Source organism: Sturnus vulgaris, chromosome 29 (genome assembly GCF_052056855.1).
Source record: "Sturnus vulgaris isolate bStuVul1 chromosome 29, bStuVul1.hap1, whole genome shotgun sequence".
In the NCBI taxonomy this organism is placed as follows: Eukaryota; Metazoa; Chordata; class Aves; order Passeriformes; family Sturnidae; genus Sturnus; species Sturnus vulgaris.
Window position 1 is genome coordinate 5132553 of NC_142271.1, and position 20522 is coordinate 5153074.

At 46.4% G+C, this 20522-nt stretch overlaps 2 protein-coding genes across 4 annotated transcripts in view; one reads left to right on the forward strand and one right to left on the reverse strand.

Annotated features, from left to right (window-relative positions):
• Positions 1-3243: 3243 nt before the first annotated feature.
• Positions 3244-8828, reverse strand: RUMY1 (regulator of UNG2 and MKLN1 interacting yippee protein 1). The gene is made up of 4 exons (XM_014872682.2): positions 8551-8828; positions 7628-7705; positions 6318-6442; positions 3244-4698 (listed from the first exon to the last, which is right to left on the reverse strand). The coding sequence occupies exons 1-4, from the start codon at positions 8700-8702 to the stop codon at positions 4604-4606; spliced, it is 450 nt and encodes a 149-aa protein (XP_014728168.1). The 5' UTR covers positions 8703-8828; the 3' UTR covers positions 3244-4603.
• A 316-nt stretch (positions 8829-9144) lies between these two features.
• Positions 9145-20522, forward strand: part of SRGAP2 (SLIT-ROBO Rho GTPase activating protein 2) — a 98178-nt gene continuing 86800 nt past the window's right edge. For 2 of the 3 annotated variants that reach the window (XM_088180543.1, XM_014872653.2), the window contains exons 1-2: positions 9145-9233; positions 10495-11080. In XM_088180543.1, coding sequence (XP_088036669.1) covers positions 11014-11080 — 67 coding nt within the window. In that variant the 5' untranslated portion in view covers positions 9145-9233; positions 10495-11013. Of the gene's footprint in view, positions 9234-10331; positions 11081-20522 lie in introns of those variants that run through there. The other variant, XM_014872652.2, reaches the window with a different exon arrangement.

Below are 20522 nucleotides of genomic sequence, written 5' to 3' on the forward strand. Positions count from 1 at the left end.
CAGCAGCTGGCAGCACCCAGGTGACAGCAGGAGTGAAGCACCAGAGAGATTTGGGTTGGCTTCTGTTTGATCAGCTTTGTCCCCTCTTGGTTTTTTGGTGGTTCCCCCCCCCCCCTTGTTGCTGTTCAAGATGTGAGAAATTTCTGGTGAGAAATCCCTAGTGCAGCTCTCTGGGCTGAGCTGGTGTCACACGGAGGTGACAAGAGGCACTGCAGACAGCAGAGCAGCTGGAATGTCCCCCTGGCCAAAAAAACTGCTTGGAAATGCTGCTGCTCGTTGGGAGAGCAGCGTGGTTGAGATTTCCTCTGGTGAGAGGATGGAATTTGGGGTGGTGCATCAACAGCTTGGAGTTAATTCCAGCGGAGATGCTCGGGGCAGCTCCTCTCTCCAGCTGTTCCCGTGTTCCATGAATTCAATTCATATTCCATGAAATCGAAATGGCAGCTCAGCTCTGTCAGTGCTGTATCTGCACAGGTTTGGAATAACCTGGGTTTTCTGTAGGTCTCTAATGGATATTTTGCTGGAGATCCAGCTGGCAGATGGAAGGATCCTTGATTTAGGTTTGAGGTGTTTGAGTTTGAGATGATCTTTAAGGGCCCTTCCAGACTTTTGTGTGATTCTGTGGCTGAGTCTGTGTGCTGGAAGAGCTGAGTTCTCCCAAAAATTCCTGTTGGAACAGGGAGAAGGGACCCGAAGCTGCAGGAACAGGCACAGTTCCGTTGTCTCTTGTGGTGTTGGAGCTCAGGAGTCTCCTCTTGAGGCTTCACCTCTGATCTCTGGCAGTCCCTGGTGCTTTTCCTTGTCCCCCTTTTTTCCACAGCAGCTCCCCTGAGCCTCCCAGTGCCCGTGCTCACAGCTCCTTGCACAACAGCCCCGTGGTGTGCTGGCCTGGGGACACTCCCTAAATCCAAATAACAGCACACAAAGGTTGTTTACTCGGCACACAGGCTGCTTCTTGGGGCCTGCTTTCAGAAACCACACAGAGTGAAAAAACGTAACCAAACATGCAGCAAAATCCTCTCATTACAAACTATTGGGTGCTTTAATAAATGAACATTTCACCTCTCTCTCCAAAGCGTGGCAGGCCAGGGAGAGGAGCAGAAAAGAAAAGAAAACTCAGTGATTTCTGTCTCTCACTGTTAGGCTCTTCCTCAGAGTCAAAGCCTGGGACTGCAGGTTCTGTCCCAGGAGTGGGGACCCTTCTGTCTCCTGCTGGAAGTGGCTGAGCTGCATTCCAGACTGGCCAGGTGATGGTTCTAAAGCTGAGCCTGGCTGGGTGATCAGGGATCAGTTTGTGCTGATGGAGATGATCAAACTGAGCTCCATCCCAGGGTGATCACAGATCATTTTGTGCCCACTCTCTGGGCTCCATCCCAGGGTGATCACAGATCATTTTGTGCTCACCCTCTGAGCTCCATCCCAGGGTGATCACAGATCATTTTGTGCTCACTCTCTGAGCTCCATCCCAGGGTGATCAGGGATCATTTTGTGCTCACCCTCTGGGCTCCATCCCAGGGTGATCACAGATCATTTTGTGCCCACTCTCTGGGCTCCATCCCAGGGTGATGCCCAGCCCAGGCCTGGCCACTCTCTGCCTCCCTTCCCTTGGCTGCAGTTCAGTGGCAGGACAATTCCTGTTTGTCATTGTAAAACACTGTGGGATGAATGGTGGCCCATAAATGTGAGGTTGTGATGAGGCTTTAGGCTGTGCTGGAATAAGGAAGAAGATTTAAATGGGCTTTTTCTCCCAGTAAATCTTATTTAATATGGAGGGGTGTCAATTTGTCACTTGCTCTGATCCTCCAGCTGATTTTGTGCACTGCAGGAAGGAAAATGGGTGGATATCAATAACAGAGTGATCACACAGCTCCCTGTGACTCAAACACCCAACTGAATTTAGTGATCATCAGTGCCTTTTGGAATTTTTATCCAAACAAGTCTGTGACCCTGAACCTACAAGTCTGTGTTGCACAAGATGTTCAAAACTGCTGGGCTGAGGTCTGGGGTGCCAGGAGAGGCAGCCCATGGGCAGAGGGATGGGCTCCAGCAGAGCTCTCAGTGCCAGCACACTCCAGAGTCTTGCAGATCTGACTCGGAGCCTAAAATTTGGGACCTTTTGCCTGGTGTTGAGTCCCTCCTAAATGAACCCTCATCTGATTAGAGGCACTTTAATTGCTCTGTGCCTTGGGTGCCTCGATGAGCAGAAGGAAAAGCCTTAGGATGCAGATCTTGTTTTTCAGCTTTGTGATTCAGGGGCTGCACAGCAAAGATCACATCCAATTTCCACGGGAAATCCTCGCCAAGAAAAGGAACAACACCTGCCCAGCCCCTCCTGCCCCACAGATCTGCCAGGGAATCCTGCCTGGATCCACCCTGGATCTCTCCATTGCCTGTCCTGGTGGCTTTTTATAGCAGAGGTTTGCAGCCAAGTGATCCACAGCACCAACAACCTCTGATGTGTCAAAAAGCAAAGAGAAAACAAAGCAGAGACCTGAGCTGCTGGTTCCAAACACAGCTTTGGGCAGGGGGTGTTTCTAGAAATATTGATCTGGTTTTGTGCCAGATTTTTTTTTTTTTTTTTGGGGGGGGTTAAATCTGTCTGTAACTGTGGTGATCCTTGGAAACTCAACCCCCAAACTTTGGGGCTCTGTGAATGAGCTGCTGTGGCTTTAACACAAACTGCTCAGTCAGTTTTTTACTTTAATTTCAGACAGAAAGGAGCAGCCCTGGAGATGATCGATTGCCTTGGTGACACTCATGACAGCTGGGGCAATAGGGGATGTTTGCACACTTTGTATAGAATACCTGCAGCTCCTTTATTGCCAGCAAGAAAGGGCTGAGCTCCTTTAAAAGCTCCTCACTCTTAATTTCCAGCTGATGAGGTGAACTGCTTTAATTACACGGCGAGTTCATGGTAGAACTTGCAGTTCTGTGTGTGCAGATGGGGAGCAAAACCAGAATTATGGATTTGATGGGGAGGATTTCATCCTCTGCTCTCCTGGGGGAGAGGAGCTCTGGCCCTGCTGAGTCACAGGGGTGAAGGGTACAAAGTGCTGGAGTGGCAACAATTAGGCTTGAACTCTGCTGGTGCTTATGCAAAAACAATCAGATTTATTTTTAGCTCATGAATTCTGCTAGGAAAAAAAAAAAAAAATTGAGGTGTCACCTTGATGCTGTAATGATCACAGAAACCTGGAAAAAAAATTGGATATTGAGTTATAGAAGGGTTAACAGAGGCTGAGAAACTGTCAGGGTTGTCAGCCCCAAGTGATTTTATTTTTGGGTTGTGTAAAACAAATTCTTAATACTAGAACCATAATTATTCTACTCTTTTAATGCAAGGTGCTATTGCATTGTTTTGATTATCTGATATCATTACACATCCATATTTATGATAACTCTGGAGTCCAAAGCTTTTATCTCCTGGGCAGACACAAGACAAGAATTCAAAACAAGACACACACACACACAAATATACACCAATGTACATTTCAACAGTGCAGAAGAGGTAGTACCATTAATTAAGAAATACATAATGAGCAGTAAAAATACTGAGACAATTCAGATCTGTCTCCATTGCAGCTCTTTCAAGCATCACAAGAGTGATTTGTTCAGCATCAATCCAAATTTCAAAGTGTTCTCTGAAATTATTTTACCTGGATCTTTTTTATTGGTGGCCTTCAAGTGAGTAGTTGAAAGGGACAGTATTCAGTTCAGAAATTAAACATCGTTTATTAACAACTCAGAAAATGGGCTTTGAATTCATTACCTACAGCAACCAGGTTGTCTGTGCACCTCAGGTTGGAAAATTAGGCATGAACACCAAATATTTAATCTCATCTCTTTTTTTTTTTTTGTCCTTTCTCTAAAAAGACACAATTTCATAACTGAGTTTTGTTTTGGAGAGGGGAAAAGAGATATATGTAATATATATATATATGAAAGTGGATGGGTTTTATTGCTGCCCTGAAGAAAATCTCCAGTGGAGCCTCAAAGTTCTACCAAGAAACTGCAGAATTTAGGTTTTATCAGGGAGAAAAAACATGAACTCGATTCTCTGTGGAGACAGAATCCTGAAAGTATTGAAAAATAAAGATGGAAAAAGCTCCAAGAAGCTTCCCAGGGCACATTCAGGAGCATCCTGGGGTGCCTCAGGTGCAGAAAATCTGCAAAGAGCAGGAGATCCCAGAGCTGAGCTCTTCCACAACTCCCCCTGATTATTCCTGAAGGTTTTTTCTAAACTGAAAGCAGCTGAGAGGTTTTGCTCTGTGAAAAGTGCTTTAGGGAAAAAGAAAAGAAGGATTATCAGCTGTGGAGAGTTAAGAATAAAAAGCAAAATAGAGCTGAGTAAATGCACTTTGTGTTTGCATTTCCAAGGTGTTTCTGCTCAGGGGATGCACACCAGGCAGATTCAGCAGTCCAGGGAAGGTTACAGGGAAAAAGCAAGAAGAATTCCCTTTTTCTGGATTTTTTTTTTTTTCCCACAGATTTCCTGTTTTTTTTTTTCCTGTTGTTTAAGCTCTGATGATGATGATGATGAAATTAAAGAAATCCAGACCAAACAGCCAGGCCACAAGTGGAGGGAAGCTCCTGCAGGTGCCATTTATCTGATGTACTCCTCCTCAGAGGTGCAGGATGTGTCTTCTGCTGTGCTCTCCTCCAGATCTGGCAAATTGCCCCACAGCAACACATTCACACCTGGTGAGAAGGAGACAAAGGGAAAAAAAAAAAAAAAAAGATATTTTTGGATTGTAACCTTATTTTTAAGTTGCACAACTGTCTGTTTTGAGAGAAAATAATCCCTGCAAAATCCAGGAAGTCACATTCACGATGAATAAATCTATTTTCTACCTTCCTTCAACGTGATCTTGGGAGTGTTGCTGTTTATTTTTTATCAGCTCAATTCAGAGCATAAATCCCTGCCCACAGGAATATTTATATAACCAATTCAGGCACTTATTGATAACCCCCTCCTGAATGATTTGTTTGTGAACAGCATTGATCCGAGGCACAGGTGACACTGCAGGCTTTGGGCTGGGAGTTTCCCTGGTGATTTATCAGGGGAAAATGCATTCCTGAGGATCCAACCCTGCCAGACACTTGGCATCTCTCCCACCAGGATGCAGGAGCTGCAATTCCAGCTCAGGAGGTCTCAGGGAGGGTCAAAGTGACAACGTGACTCACCCCCCCCCCCCAAAAAAAACCCAAAAACAAACAAAAAATCCCCAAAAAACCGAAATAAAACAACAACAACAACAACAACAAAAAACAACAAAAAAACCCACCAAAAAAAACCTCAAAAAAACCCAAACAAAACAAAAACAAACAAAAAAAAAAACCCTAAAAACAAACCAAAAAGAGATGCCCCTGGACAGCTGCCAGCCCATACATCCATCCCCACTATAAATAAACCTGGGTTTATACCAGTGGTGGCCTGTTAGAGACAGTAAATCAGGAGTCTCTCTGGATTCTTCAGAGAGAAATCAGAGTGCAGGAATTAAATTAAAGCCTTGGGATGGATTGAGGTGTTTTAAGCCACTCACACATAAAGCAGAAGTGAAAGTTTAGGTTTTAGTGTAAGTAAAAAAGTAAAATGGGTTTTTAGGGCTTTTAGTAAGTAAAAGGCCTTAGATACCAGTGTAGAAGTTTAAATTCCAGTGAAGGTTGATAAACATAGATATTAGAAGTTCTGTGGAGGCTTTAGAAACATAGTTTTAGACACAATAAAGTTATAGTTAAAAATATTGATTCTATTTTTCAGATAGGATAAGATAGACCATATTCATAGTTTATACATAGCCTGGTGTGCTAAGAAATTAAAATTCTAATAGGTTAAGAAGTGGTGATTTGAGTTTGTGTCAGCTTGTTGGAAAGTTTTTATATAAAAAAGTGTATTAGGGAGAGCTGGGACATTTTGCCATTGCCTTTTGCTTTTGTCTTTGAGACTGATGTGCTTCTGCAATAAACAACTTTATAGCAGCTATGAACTGCTTGGCTCATGAAAAAAGTGTGGGTGCCTAAGAGCACCCAGAGGTTCCAACCTCACAATTGGTGCCTCGTGTCTAATGCTGTGCTTTAATTCACTTTAATGTGCTTTAATTCGCTGCAGAAAATCCTGACTTATGTCCACCGAGGGGGAGGTTAAGAGCAATTTACACCAAAATTCTCATTCACAGCTGCCTCTGGTTTTCCACATCAGCAACACTTTCCCCTGTGCCTCCCTCCACATGCCCTGGCAATCTGGGGATGCCTCCCCAGGATGGGGTGGGGGGGATCAGGATTTTAGGGAAAGGGGAGGAAACAAAGGTGTCCCTCACCAGAAGGGTCGAGCCTGTTGATGCCAAACACTGCCTGGCTGTGGAACATCCAGAGGTGGCCGTTGTTGCAGGACAGCAGGCAGGGCTTGCAGGGACAAATCACGTGGTAGCCAACAACATTCCCACTGGAAAAAGCAAGAAAAAGAGGGAAAAGGTGGATCTTGGTGGCTTTTTCTAGCTCCAGTTAAATAGCCCCAGTGCCATTATGTAATGCTCGTGTTTTGATAGACTTAAGGGAACGGGGTTAAACAAGTATCTGAAATATTTAGGGAACATCTGTTGGGAGTTACAGAATATCTCAGTTTTAGATCTTTGGCACGCAGAGAAGCGTTTAGTAACCTAAATTGTGTAACCCGGATTAGTTTACATACCAACAAATGCTGGTGGATTTCTTTATTTGTTTTCCTTTGGAAGGCCAGTGATTCCAACCAGCAGAGAAATTCCTCACACCCAAAATCCACCTGTACCACAAGCACCGTGCACAGGAGGGTGCCAGCAGCAGGAGTGGTGAAACTGAGAATTATGGAATGGTTTGGGTCGGAAAGGAGCTTAAATCTCATCCAGTTCCACTCCCTGCCACAGGCAGGGACATCTTCCACTGCCCCAGGGTGCTCCAACCTGGCCTTGGACACTTCAGGGATGGGGATGGGGCAGCCACAGCAGCTCTGGGCCAGGTTATTGACCCTTATCCATCTCCTGGATGGAAACCATAATAGCCATTGATCCTTTTTCATGTGCTCTGATGAGATATTTCTGTCTAAAAACCAAAATATTGTGTCCCTATCACAATTCCCCCCCATCGTTCAAATCTGAGAAGGTGAAAATCTTGATTAGGGAGCTGGAAGAATTCTCTCAGATAACTGTGAGCTATTTGTGAGCTGTTGTTTTCACCCTTAAATATCAGGCATTAAGAAGAGGGATAAAAGAACTCCAAGAACTTTAACGACGGCGCGTTCCATCTGCTCCCAACAACCCGATCTGCCAAGAGGATGTTCTATTAATTAAAATATGAGTAACTGCCTCTTGCTGGGGCCCTGTTCACAGAGATATCTCAGTGTTGAGGCACACATTTCGTGGGGCAGGTGGCACAGAAGCTTTCAGGAGGCTCAGCCTCCTGACAATGCTGTCACATTTCCATTGGGGACTCGCACAGAAATACCCTGGCAGCCTTGCCCAAGGAGCAGCGAGCTGAGTTTCTCCCCAGCAGCGTTCAATTTGCGATTTGCTCGTCCATGCCCTAAGTCCTGCACTGCAGGAGGTGACAGCGAGGAGGGGACACAGGGCTGGGACACTCAGTGCTGTGTGCTCACCACTTCAAACAGGCGATGTTCTTCAGTTTGCATTTGCAGATTTCAGTGAAGTAGCAGTTTCCGATGAAATCGACAGTTCTGGAGGAATAAAATGGACAGAAGTTTGAGAGCTGTGGTGGTCACAGCGTTACAACAACATCGGGCTGAAATGAACAACCAAGTGATGCTGCCATCGGTCCTGGGTGCTTTAAACCTCCCCATGGTTTCATTTTCCTTTTGACTCTCAGCCTTACTCATACAGAAACTTTAACAAGACACGTGACATGGCACGAGTACCAAAAATCCTCCTAAAATAGCCCAAAAAAGCAGAGCCTGCCTTGGTCCTCGGAGGCTCTCGGGCTCAGTGTGGCACTGTCAGAACCTTGCTTAGGGACATCGCCCCGGCTGCTGCCAAACCCAGCTCAGAAACAGAGCAATACCTCAGAGGCTGGGCTGTTCAAACCCAAACCTTTGATTCCTTATCTCCTCCCCATCCCATACTTTCTGATTACCATGTCATTTCACAACCTGATTTCCTTACTATTCAAATCTCGCTATGGGAAAGCAGCACCGAGCCGAGCTGGGGGAGAGTGCTGGCAGCGGTGACAGATCAGGTTTGTTCTGTTTTTATTTCAAACTTTAATCTTCGCTTCGGAAAGGAGCGGGAGGAGCTTCCCGTGGCTGCCGAGCCTGTGTCATCCCCATGGATGGGTTAAAGCGGAGTTTGGATTTGCCCCGCACGGGACATCCTCGATTTTTGCTGTCCTGCCGTGGATTCCGCGGGGTTGGGGATGCAGGGATGGGCTGAACCGTGTTCTGGGGGCTGTTCTCCGGTGACACCGGCTTTTGGGGTGATGCTGAGAACCCTCCAGCCGTGTCCCCCGGGGCTGACAGGACCCCATCCCCCGATGGAATCCACCCTTTTCCCCCTTCCCGGCGCTTACCCCGAGGGTGGCATGTCGGTGGAGTACAGGTGGGTGTCGGTGTCCGCCAGCAGCACCGCCTGCATGCCCCGGGAGCTCAGCACCTGCCGGCAGAACCGGCAGCACAGCACGCTCACGCACCGGTCCTCGAAGGTGCAGCCTTCGGAGGACATGGCGGGTGCGACCCCGGTCCCGATCCTATCCCGGTCCTGATCCGGTCCCGATCCTGATCCCGGTCCCAATCCCGGTCCGGGTCCGGTTCGGTGCCAACGGCCACGCTCCCACCTGTCAGTTTGAATTCCCGGCCGCGCCCTCCCATTGGGCGCTTCAAGCCACGCCCACTCCCCCATTGAAAAATCCAGTGGTACCACCCCTCCAGCCTGGCTATTGGTGGAAAGGAGCGCCTGCCTCGCTTCTATTGGTTAGACCTGCTGTCAATCACATTCCCGTCCCACCCCCCGCGCCGCGCTCCACCGGCGGGGCGGCGCCACGAGCGCCAAGCGGCGGGAAGAGGGGGCGGGCTCATCTTGGAGACGGCGCTTTCTGATTGGTTGTCACGCCCGTCGCTCATGCCCAGCTCTCTGCTCCCATTGGCCGAGGCGCTGGGCGGGGTGGGACGGCGGCGGGCCGGTGCGGGAGACCGGGCGGCGGGCGCCAGCGGCCGGAGGACGCCCGGCTGCGGGAGGCGGCTCCGCAGCGCCCAGGTAATCGCTCCGCCCGGCTGCCCGACCCCCGGCCCTCCCGTGCCACCCCCCGGCGGACCGCGGGCAGCTCCCCGCCGCTGGCCCCGCCGCCTCCCCGGCGCCCCAAGCCGCGTTCCCCCAGCCCCGGGACCCCCCCACGCTTCCTCTCCCCGCCGCTCGCATTGTTCTTCCCGGGCGGGATGCGGATGCGGCGGGTGCCGTGTTTATTTATTTCTTCCTCCCATACGCGCATCTTCCGCGGGGGAATGCGGCCGCGCGCCCTCCTTCCTTCCCCCTCTCCCCAAAAAAAAAAAAAAAAAAAAAGGGGGGGGGGAAGGAATACAAATTGAAAAGAAAAGACGGGGGAAAAGTTGTGTCCCGTCCTGCGCAGCGGGCGCTGGAAGAAACCCTAAATCACCCCCCCAAAAGAAAAAAAAAAAACCAACAAAATGAAAAGGGAGAAGCTGCGGGCGGAGCCGCCCGGCGGGGGCGCGCCCGGTGTGCCCGGGGCTGCCGGCGGCGGGGCCGAGCCCGCGGTCAGCGGGGGATGCTGCGGGGCCCCGGAGCCCGAACAGCCCCCGTAACCCCCGGGAGCCGCACCCCAAATTCTCCCCCGGGAGCTGCACCCCAAACCAGCCCCAAATTCTACCCCGGGATTTGCGCTCCAAATCATCCCCAGCTCCCGTGGGAGCCGCGTCCCAAAGGAGCCCCGGCTCCCCAAACTGTGCTCTGTTCCCCCGGGACCGGCACCCCAAATTCTGCCCCGGGATTTGCGCTCCAAATCATCCCCAGCTCCCACGGGAGCCACATCTCAAAGGAGCCCCTGCTCCCCAAACTATGCTCCGCTCCCCCAGGACCGGCACCCAAAATCACCCTCCGGGACTTGCTCCCCAAATTCCCCCCCGGGACCCGCACCCCAAATCATCCCCAGCTCCCGTGGGAGCCGCGTCCCCAAGGAGCCCCTGCTCCCCAAACCATGTCTCTCTCCCCCGGGAGCCGCACCCCAAATCACCCCCGGTTTTCCGGGAGCTGCCCCCCAAGTTGTCCCCGGGAGCCGCATCCCGGAGCAGCCGCTGGCCCCTGGCCATCCCCCGCTGTAGGCGTGTTCCCTCGGTCACCTGCCCGGGCTGCAGCCGGAGCCTCTCGCTGCTGCTGCTCAAAGGACGATTTGCAATGTCAGGGTGTCAGGGCAGCTTTGCTTCCCATCATAAATTTGGGTTGCGAGCAGTAATTTTCTAAATATATATATATATATTATTGTTGTTATTGTTTGTGTTTGCAGGCAAACCAACCAAAGCTGCTTCTCCTCCGCTGCTGTTCTCGTTTGGGATTTGATTTGCATCATCTCTGAGCCCATTAAAAGAAATAAATTTTAAAAAAAAAAGAAGACGAGAGGAGGAAAAAAAAAAAAAAAAAAAAAAGGACAAACCAAACCCACACAAAACATGTGCGGAAGGACTTCCACTCCCTGGCTGTGCTATTGAGGATCAGGAAGAGCCTTTGGGGGCTGCAGGATCTCGCTAGGCTGATGCTGCTGCTCAAGGATTTGGTGCAGGGAGACAAAACTGCTGCCTCTTCCATCCGCTGATCTCAACATCTGCATTTTCCTGCTGCTGTGCTCCCTCTCACACCCTCTCTCCATGGACTGATTTTTTTATTTTTTTCCCTTTTTGCGGGGGGGGGAGGGAAGGACGAGCAGCAAGCCAAGGCATCGTGCTGAGAGGAGCGAAAATTGCCTTTATATATCTCGTGTTCTGGTGGATCTCTCTCGAGGTTATTCAGCTTTTTTGGAAAAGAAAACATGACGTCGCCAGCAAAATTCAAAAAGGATAAGGAGATCATAGCTGAATACGACACTCAAGTTAAAGGTAAGGAACGGTTTTATTTCCATGCCTTCGTTGCAAGGCTGCCTGGCGATTGTAGGAGTTTGCAGTGCATGTTTGGGTGGGGAAGAGGGAAATCATTTGCAGATTGCCTGGAATTTGCAGGGCTTTTTTCGGAGTACAAAGCTGGGTCGGCTTTGCAGTGCTGTCTGTCCCCATGGGGCAGTTCCTTTGGTGTTGCCTTTATTTTAAGGTACCACGGCAAGGGTTTTATTTTATTTTATTTTTTTTAATGGAACAGCCACATTTTTTTTTTTTTGAGTTCGGGGAGATCCATCTTTTCCTGCCTGCCGTTCCTAGAGACGGCTTTGCATGTGAAATATGAGAGGCAGGGAATTGCTTTTTAATCCTCTGCCTGTCATGGGAATCTTTGAACAATCTGTGCAGTGTCAGAGGAGCATATTTCCAGTGCTGCTGATGGGGGACTGTGCTCCAGGGTCCCTGTGAAGCTGTTTGTGCTAGAAACTTCCATTATTCAGGATTTTTGCTCGGGGTGAGTCCATAATAATTCCCTGCTTCTCTTTGCTGTGCTGGAGTGTAACACCTCGAGGCTGCAGTGTGGGTGTGGGTGTACACACACACAGACACAGACATTTAGAAATGAATAAAACTCGTGCAGCAGCGTTATTCCCATCATCACAGGGGATAATAAACACATTTAAACCGTGGGGTTTGCAATGACCGTGCAAGTCTCCTGCAGAATTCAGCTGGATGGGTTTCAGACCATCATGTGCCCTAGGTTAAAAAAGAAAAAAAATTAAATAAAAGGTGGTGAAATGCCCCCCCCCCCCCTTAGCTGCTTATTTTTGTGAAGTTTTCAGGACAAGACGTATTTAAAAGAATAATTAGGGCTTGTGCATGGCTTGATACGTTGCTGCTAGGAAGTTCAGAGATTCAGTGATTTATCTAATTGGTTAAAACTTGCTTGGTATGCTCAGAGCATGCAGGAAAGATGGCCTTCGGGCAGGGTTGATTGAGTTAAATCAATGCAATTTGAAAAAAAAAAAAAAAAAAAAAAAGAAAAGCCAGATTTAAATCTGAGTAGGAAACCTAGATTTAAATTGACAATTAAGATATTGTTTTGCAATTAGGTGCTCGTTTATTTCTCCTGCTGGGGAGGGGGGGGGGGGTGGGAATCTCCTTATTGGTTGCAAATCATTAAAATTTGTTTTTCTACAAGACATCCTACCCTGACCCAGTGCCCTGCACAGAGAAGCACTTTGGGTACACTTATCTTGAAAAATGCTTATTTGAGCAAACATGAAGCTGTGTTCAGAGTTTATTTAGATTTTTTTTTTTTTTTTTTTTTTTTTTAATATTGAGGTTCTTAAAGTTAGAAATGGAGAAGGGCGTGTTTCTCTTTTACTGGTTTAGTTTCTATTCCTGTTTTCGAGCTGTCTTTGGAACTGGGAATTGCAGTCAGTGTGAAATTAGAGGCTTGTAGGTTCTTTCATTATTTACCCCATCAAAATGTGCGTGATGGATCCGAGCTGGCAGTCACAATATTTGGGAATACCAGGGAAAACGAGGCTTTAGAATTAGCAAAGCACATCCTCTCACCTCTCAGCTCCTGCATGAATTAGAAATCCTTCCCTTCCTTTTCAGACAAGAGCCCGGGAAAATGGGAGAATTTCCCTGCTGCTGCCAGAGCTCAGCTCATCTCTGGGGCTCTCAGTTCATCAGGAAATTAAAAGCGGGTTGCAGTAGTGGCACATGGATATATTTTTTTTTTATTTTTTTTATTTTTTTTTTGGCCTTACAAAGCATTTCTGTGTTGGCTGCGGGAGGTGAAGGGGCCGGAAGCGTGTGAAGGGGTCAGGAGGAGCTGGGAGAAGGGGATTTCCTTCCTGAATTAGTGGCGAGGGCAGGATGAGTTCACCTCGGGATGCTCATCCCGTCCTTCTCCGGCGCAGGAATGGGGAAGGAGGCGCTGCTGCATCTCCTGCCCCTCTGGGAGGGAGGTGCAGGGGGAGCTCAGGGATGCTCACACTGCGATTTGCAGGGTCAGGGTGTCAGGGCAGCTTGGATTCCCGTCATAAAACTCGGCTGGGAGCAGTCATTTTCTAAATAAATATATATATTATAGTTATTGTTTGTATTTGCAGGCAAACCAAAGTCTTGTAGCAGCCCTGTCAGTATCCCAGGTGTATTTCACAGGGGGAATTTACCTTTTCCACACAGCAGTTTTCCAATAAATATATACATATATATATATATTATTGTTATTGTTTGTATTTGTAGCAGCCCTGTCAGTATCCCCGGTATATTTCAGAGGGGGAGTTTACCTTTTCCACACAGCAGTTTTCCAAATATATATATATATATGTGCATATAGATGTGTATATATATATATTATTGTTTGTATTTACAGGCAAACTAAAGTCCTGCAGAAGCCCTGTCAGTATCCCAGGTGTATTTCAGAGGGGGAGTTTCCCTTTTCCACACAGCAATTTTCCAAATAAATATATATATTATTGTTTGTATTTGCAGGCAAACAAACCAACCGTGTCAATATCCCCGGGTATATTTCAGAGGGGGAGTTTCCCTTTTCCACCCAGCAATTTTCCAAATATATATATATATCTATATTATTGTTATTGTTTGTGTTTTTAGCAGCCCTGTCAGTATCCCGGGTGTATTTCAGACGGGGAATTTCCCTTTTCCACCCAGCAGTGACATTTTGGGAGCCGCTTTTCCAGTGGGGGATTGTTCTCTCCTTGCCTTTGGCTCCCAACTTTTGGGGGAAACTTTTTGCTCCTTTTAAAACCCCACCGACCTTTGCTTTCCACGGCCCAGACCTCTCGGTTCTGAGCTGGAATCTGCTGTGATCGCTCAGGGAATCTCTGTGAATTCCAGGGATGTGCAGGTCTCTCCATCAGCTGAGATGATGCCAAATCCACTGGGATCCCCGGGTGTGGTGGTGCTGCCTCATCACCCAGCACACCAAGGTCCTTACTCAAAGATTTTGGTGTCCTGAAGCAAATTCTGCCCTCAGCTGTGGAATTGCTGTTAGCTCTGTTTGAAATCTTTTTTTTCCCTGAGCAGGGGCTGTGGGGGCGAGATGAATCCCGTGTTGGTGTGCTACACGAATTGTGAGGTGGCATCTGCTCCTCTGATGAGAAAACTCGGATTTTTTTCTTTTTTTTTTTTTTTTTTTTTTTTGTGCTTTGCCCCGTGCTGGGAGCTGCGTTTGGAGGCTTCGTTTTAAAACCCTTAATCCACAAACACCTCCTTAAGCACTTTAAATGATTGCTAATGGAATGATGGAGCTTTGTTTAAAAATTTAATAGCCTTAAGTGGTTAATCAGAAACCATTTAAAGAATGGCTTGATTAATAGATCATCGCCATGCAAAATTTTTGATTTTTTTTTTTTATTTTGTTGCTGAATGAGCTCGGTTGAAAAAGGGGCAGCAGGGTAAAGGATCATGGAATATTTTGGGTTGGGAGGGACCTGGAAGCTCAGCTCATGGACAGGGACACCTTCCACTACCCCAGGCTGGCCTCGGGCACTGCCAGGGATGGGCTGTGGATGAGTGAAACTTTCTGTTCTCCCAAAACCATCATTTAGGCATTTGTTGTCCTCCAGTTTCTCTGCCTCTTTTGGGTTGGAGCTGGCTCTTCCTGTGGTGTGTGTGTGTGGAGATAAACATTTGAATGAAATTAATTCCCGGAGTTGATTTATTTATTTTTTTTTTTTTTTTAGCTGGAGTTGCAGTGCAGTGATCAGGGGGTGTGGAGGGAAGGAGGGGCTCTTTTGTGGTGACAGCTTTGGGTGCTGGGTGTGACCTTTTCACTGGGGATGTGCTGGATGGGCTCCAGCGTTGGAGTTTCAGCTCCAAACTCACCCTTGTGCAGAAGGGAATGAACCCACAGGGGTGCCCAGGTTGATTTTCCCCAACACCTGCCCTGAGCTCCAACCTTTCTCTGGGGGTTTGTCCTCTTGGAGAGGCTCCCCAGCACTCCTGGGAGCGCCTCTTTTTGGGGAAACCCCATCAAGAATCAGTGGAATTATCCTGCCACGACACCCTGGGGCTGGCTTTGATGATGCCTGGCTGTGCCATGTGCTCACAGAGCCTGGCAGCCCCGGGAAGGAGCAGAGTGACATTCCCTGGGCTCCACATGGAGCCTTTGATATCTCCAGCTCATCCCCTTGTCTGGATTGTCTCTCCCAATTCCTTTGTGCGAGTTGTGGTGAGGCAGAGATAATGAATTTATGCTGTGCATCGTGTTCCGTGTGAGATCGGGATGCTGCCTCTCCGTGCCCCAGCAAGCACTGTCAGGGTGGGTTTTGTTTTTTTTTTTTTTTTTTTTTTTTTTTGGTTTAATATATTAAATTGGAGTGTACACTTGCTGAGGAAAGAAAAGCCAGTGATTTATCTCTTAATTCTCCTTTTCTTTCTCCTCGTGTCCCACGAGAGCCTTATATTTAATTAGTTTGTATAAAGCTTCAGTAAATAGCTGCATGGTTTGAGCTGCAGAAATTTAATACTGACTTTTTTTTTTTACACAGCGAGGGCTCATAAACCACTTCTGTCCTTGAGTAGTCGCTAGCAAAGGTTAAAATGCATCTCTTGCACATCTTGCAGCCCAGCCCAAAAAGTGCTAAAAATATGACAAATGGATGAGGTAATTTATAGCAGGAGCAAGCAGAGCCCAGAGGTGGTTGCTGAGCTGAGTTTGTCTTTGCTAAGGGAAGATTCCTGATAAGAACAACTTCAGGCAACCTCCCAGCTGCCATCACACTCAGCCTACTGAAATGTCTAAAAAACCTTCCCTTAAACGTCCCCAAAATGGCTGATAAATTTTGGATAAATCCCTTTTTCCCTCTCTGCACCGAGCATCTGAGAGCGTGTTTGATCTGATTGGGATTTTTTTTTTTTTTTTTTTTTTTTTTTGCCTTAAATGCCGTGTGGAAATCTCATTTGTATGGTCCATCTTCCTGAGGGATGCTCGGCAGTTTTTAATCCTGGTGAGCTCTCCCAACTGCTCCAGCACTTCTGGGTGTGAAAGATTGCAAAAGTAGCTGTGACAGGGTCAGCAGCTGTAATTTGGGAGCTGGAAGAGAAGTGAGATGCTTTTGGTGATGATTTGAACCAAAAATTGGCATTTCTCTCAATGCTTGCAGGTTTGTTTTTTTTTTTTACAGAATAGTCCTGAGATTTTTAGATCAATGAGCTGCAATCACTGTCATTTATTTTCCTGCTGAACTTGTGCACTTTGGGATTTTTCAGTGCTGTTGATGTTAGAGAAAAATGTCGATTTTTTGTGCTCGGGTCACCGGGTTGGTCATTGCACACTGTGACTGATCCTTGCACCACTTGGGTGGGGATTCCCAGAGATTTTAATACACCCTGTAAAGAGACTTTCCAGCCACTCACCCCGGTGTGGTTGAGTGAAATCCTCCTGAATTCTGATATTTTGACTCTGCATGCCCTGCATTAACGTTCCCATTTAAAATGTAAAACTACCTTTTAAGGGTTTTTTTTTTTTTGCAGTTAATCACGGCTCTGTGCCTGTAAGTGATTCCATTTGTTTGCAACAATGACTCGCTCCAAACTCGGGGCTCTGGAATTGCTGTGGAATCATCTGGTTTTCTGCAGTTCCTGATAGTGTTAATCCCTGGAGTTTTGGAGCTGGATCGGGCCAGCCGAGCTGCCTTGGTGCCAGAAAAAGGGGGGAAGGGGGATTTGGGAGAACTGCCTTGATGTTCCAGCAATAATTTGTGTTTTTTGTGTCCAACTCCTGCTAATGGATTATTAATGAGGATGGAAGGAGCTGAAGGAATGCAGAGTCTGCCTTCTTTCCTCTCCAAAATCCCGTTGGTTTTTTTTTTTGGTGGGTTTTTTTTTGTTTTTTTTGGTTTTTTTTTGGAGTTTCATCAGGTGTTGGAAGGCTGGAGACCAAAGCTCACCAAACCACTCCATCCTCTTTCAGTGCTGCAGTTTGCTCCAAAAGCACGAGGAATTGCCAGTGTAACTCCAGTAGGGTTCTATAAAAAGTTTACTGGTAATAGCCAGTTTTCCCTGACTCCCAGCTAAGGGACAGGACATTTTTCCTTAGCTCTAAATGATTTCCTTTCGTGGTGAGCTTACAAATGAGTATCTTTCCCTTTTCCTGTCACTTAAAAAGCTTGACTCCTCTTTTATTCCTTTTTTTTTTTTTTTTAAACCCTTCCTAATTTTTTTTTTTGCCGTTTTGGGGATTTACTTGGAAGAATCTCTTTGCCTGGTCAACTCTTTTTTTTTTTTTCAGCTGTCGTTCTGAAGAGTGAAAAATCCGAACCTTTGTTGAGATGGAAAGTATGTTCAAACACATGTTCCCTTGAATGGCTTTTGCTGTGCCATGCACAGTTGATATTCATTACTCACAACTTTATTTAGTTCATTTTTTGGTATGACTTTCACAGATTTCATGGTTTCTCTCGGAGAATTCCTACAACATCACGGGTGTCCTGCTCTTGGAATTCTGTCAGAGCTTTGTAGGGGATGGAAACAAATGCATTTATTGGGATTTATTGTGGGGTAAAAGTGTGCAAGAAAATGGGAGAAAGGCTCTGGACCTGGCAGTAACTCCTTCAGTGGAGATCAGTCTCTATTTTTTTTTTTACTTTCTCTCTCCCCTTTTCTTCCCAACTCTTCAGGAGACAAAACAGGGCATTCTTTCTGTGAAATCGCTGGGTAATGCTCATTAAAACTCCCCATGTGTTTGAAGTCAGAAACTGTATGGATATAAAGGCAGGAAGCTCAACTGGTGTTTTTCCAAGAAGATGCTGTAAATGGATTGGAACCATTTAAATACTGTAATTATTTTTTTTGCCAGCAGAGTAACTTTTTACTGTTATTAAAGTCCAAATCTTCTGACCCAGTTGTTTTGCTTTGAGTTTAGAGTTGGTCCCAGCTTCTCTGAAGGTGCTGCTGAACGTGGTGCAGGAATTCTTAGGTCTGTAAGGGTTTGATTTGTGTGCAATGGGCTGGGTTAGGCCAGGGGAGCTGTGGCACATGAGCAGCTCCTGGATTTTTGACCCTTGAGAAGGAGCCAAATCACCACATTAATGTGGATTTCGATTTCCAGCCCTGAACTGCTGCTGCAGGGTGAGTTGGTTGGTCCTGCTACATCTGATGTTGCTTTTGGTTTATTTTTTATTTTATTTTATTTTTTTACCTTAAATCATAGGACTTTCCAGGAAGAGCTCCTTGGCTTCTTGCAAGCAGGGCAGGATTTTTGGTTTGTTTTTGTAGTCCTGGCATTGGATGGTTTTCCTGCAGGGAGGAAACGATGCAATTTATAGATGGGGAGTGCTTGCAAATTGAACCACTGAAAATACCAGCAGTTGTTGCCTGGGAATGAGTCCCTGAGGGTGTCTTGGGCCAGCAGTCCAGTCCCACTGATCTTAACTTGGTGAATTTAGGTGGGAAAATTGGGAAATTCCACAACATCCTTTTCTTGATGCAAGTTCACACTGGAGGAGATCTCTTGCTGTTCTGCTGCTCTGAGTTTGTGGCACCAAAACACATTTTATGTGATTCTGCTGCTTCTAGGAGAAATAAAAATATCTATTCACCACTTCATTAGCACCGTTTAAAATACAGGGACTTTTTTTGGGATGGGATTGTGTAGCTGAGAAACTTCCACTCCTCCACCAGGTGTAATCTCTCAGTGTGGTGGGCAGGGCTGGTGACACCCTGGAGTGTGACAATTCCCCTCTCCTTCCACCCCAGCTGCTGTGGGAAGGGCTGCAGTGTTTTCCTGGGAATTCCCAAGTGTGAGCAGTGGGTGCCACTGTGGGTAACCATTGCTGGCTGCAAATGAAATTTGCTGATGCTCTTCACCCTCCTGGGCAGCCAGAGCTGTAGCAGGTGCCTGTGAAGCAGAATCAGGGAATTGTTTGGATGTGCAAAGATTCTGACATCCCTTCCCTCTGGCAGGGCTGCTTTCCTTTTTTTCCTGGGCAAATCCATTGTCAAAGTTCTATTTAGCTATACATTTATTGACCTATTAATTTATTTATCCTTTAGCTTTAATTTACTTATTATCTGTAGTTATTAATGGGTATTAACTTAATAAATTAATAGCTAAATTTAGATCATGTAGAATTTATTTTAATATTATTTTGGTTATTCACAAATGTAAATTCAGGCCTGTGACCCATAAAGCAAATTGTCACTGGTGTGTTTTGATAATGAGCCTAAAATGCATCAAAATCTGAGGATGGGAAAGTTCATCAATAAACAGCCACTGTTACTGAGAGGGGGAAAAAATAAAAAAAAAAATATCTCAATTTTCCTTAATCTGTGCAGGGGATGAATGAATGAATGAGTGACAATGCAGAGTGTGGAGGTGCAGATCCCAGGGAGGTTTTCCCCCTGTGTTTGATAAGCAGTCAGTGAGAAATTTAATAAAAGAACATCCCTGTGAAGTGGTTTTGGAAAGGAGCCTGGCTTTGCTTTTGGTCTCTTTAATGAATGGAACCCTTCAAACTTTTGCCTTCTCTCCATCTGCTGAAGGAGGAAGAGGATTCATCCCAGTTACCCTTTTAAAAATTACCAATAACGCTTTTAAAAATTACCAATAACCCACCAGGATTTGAGCTGCTTGTGCCTGTGTGTCCCAACTGCACGGGGAGGAACCCAGAACTGCAGGGAGATGCTGAATTGGGAACAAAAGGCTTTGCCAGTGAAGGACTTTTAAAAAGTTTGCAGCTGGAAAAGGGAGGGGGTGAGGAAGGAGAAAAGCAGCACTGCAAAGGTCACAGGATACACCTCTGATGTTTGGATGGAAACTCAGCTTGCTATGAATGAAATGAAATGAAATTGTGCTCTCGTTTTTTTTCCCCCTGGAGCTGAATGTCTAAAAACTCTCGTTCTGGGTTTTTTTTTGGGCTTGCTTCTTTTTTTTTGTTGTTGTTGTTGGGTTTTTTTTTTTCTTCTTCATTTCTTTTTTTGGTGCTTGTGAGTTGTGCTGTAAAAACGAAAAAAAAAAAAAAAAGGGGAAAAAAGGAGGATGGACATCACCCCCAGACGGGCTGGGAGAGGCTGAAATAGTCTCATTTCTGCCAGGTTCACCAGAGCTGTGACATTATTGGGTTCTGGTGATTTGCAAGGCAAAATTTTGTCTGCACTCAATGTGTGAGGTTCCTGAGCTGGGAACTTGTGCTGTGCTCACCAGGGTTGTTGGATAAACTCAGAATTTTGGGCTGAGCACCCCTTGGGGCCAACTTTTGGACCCCCTGAGTGTTGATTTTATTTCCTGTGTGTGAAGGCTCATTGCTGCTTGCTAAATTGCATTTTTCCCTTCCTTATGCCATCCAGATTGGCTGTGTTTGCTCTGAGGTTGGTTTGAACTTTTATCAATCCATATGCTGGTGTTACCTTCCATTGCATGATTAATTTCTGACTGTAATGATAAATTAATTTACATTAAAAAGTG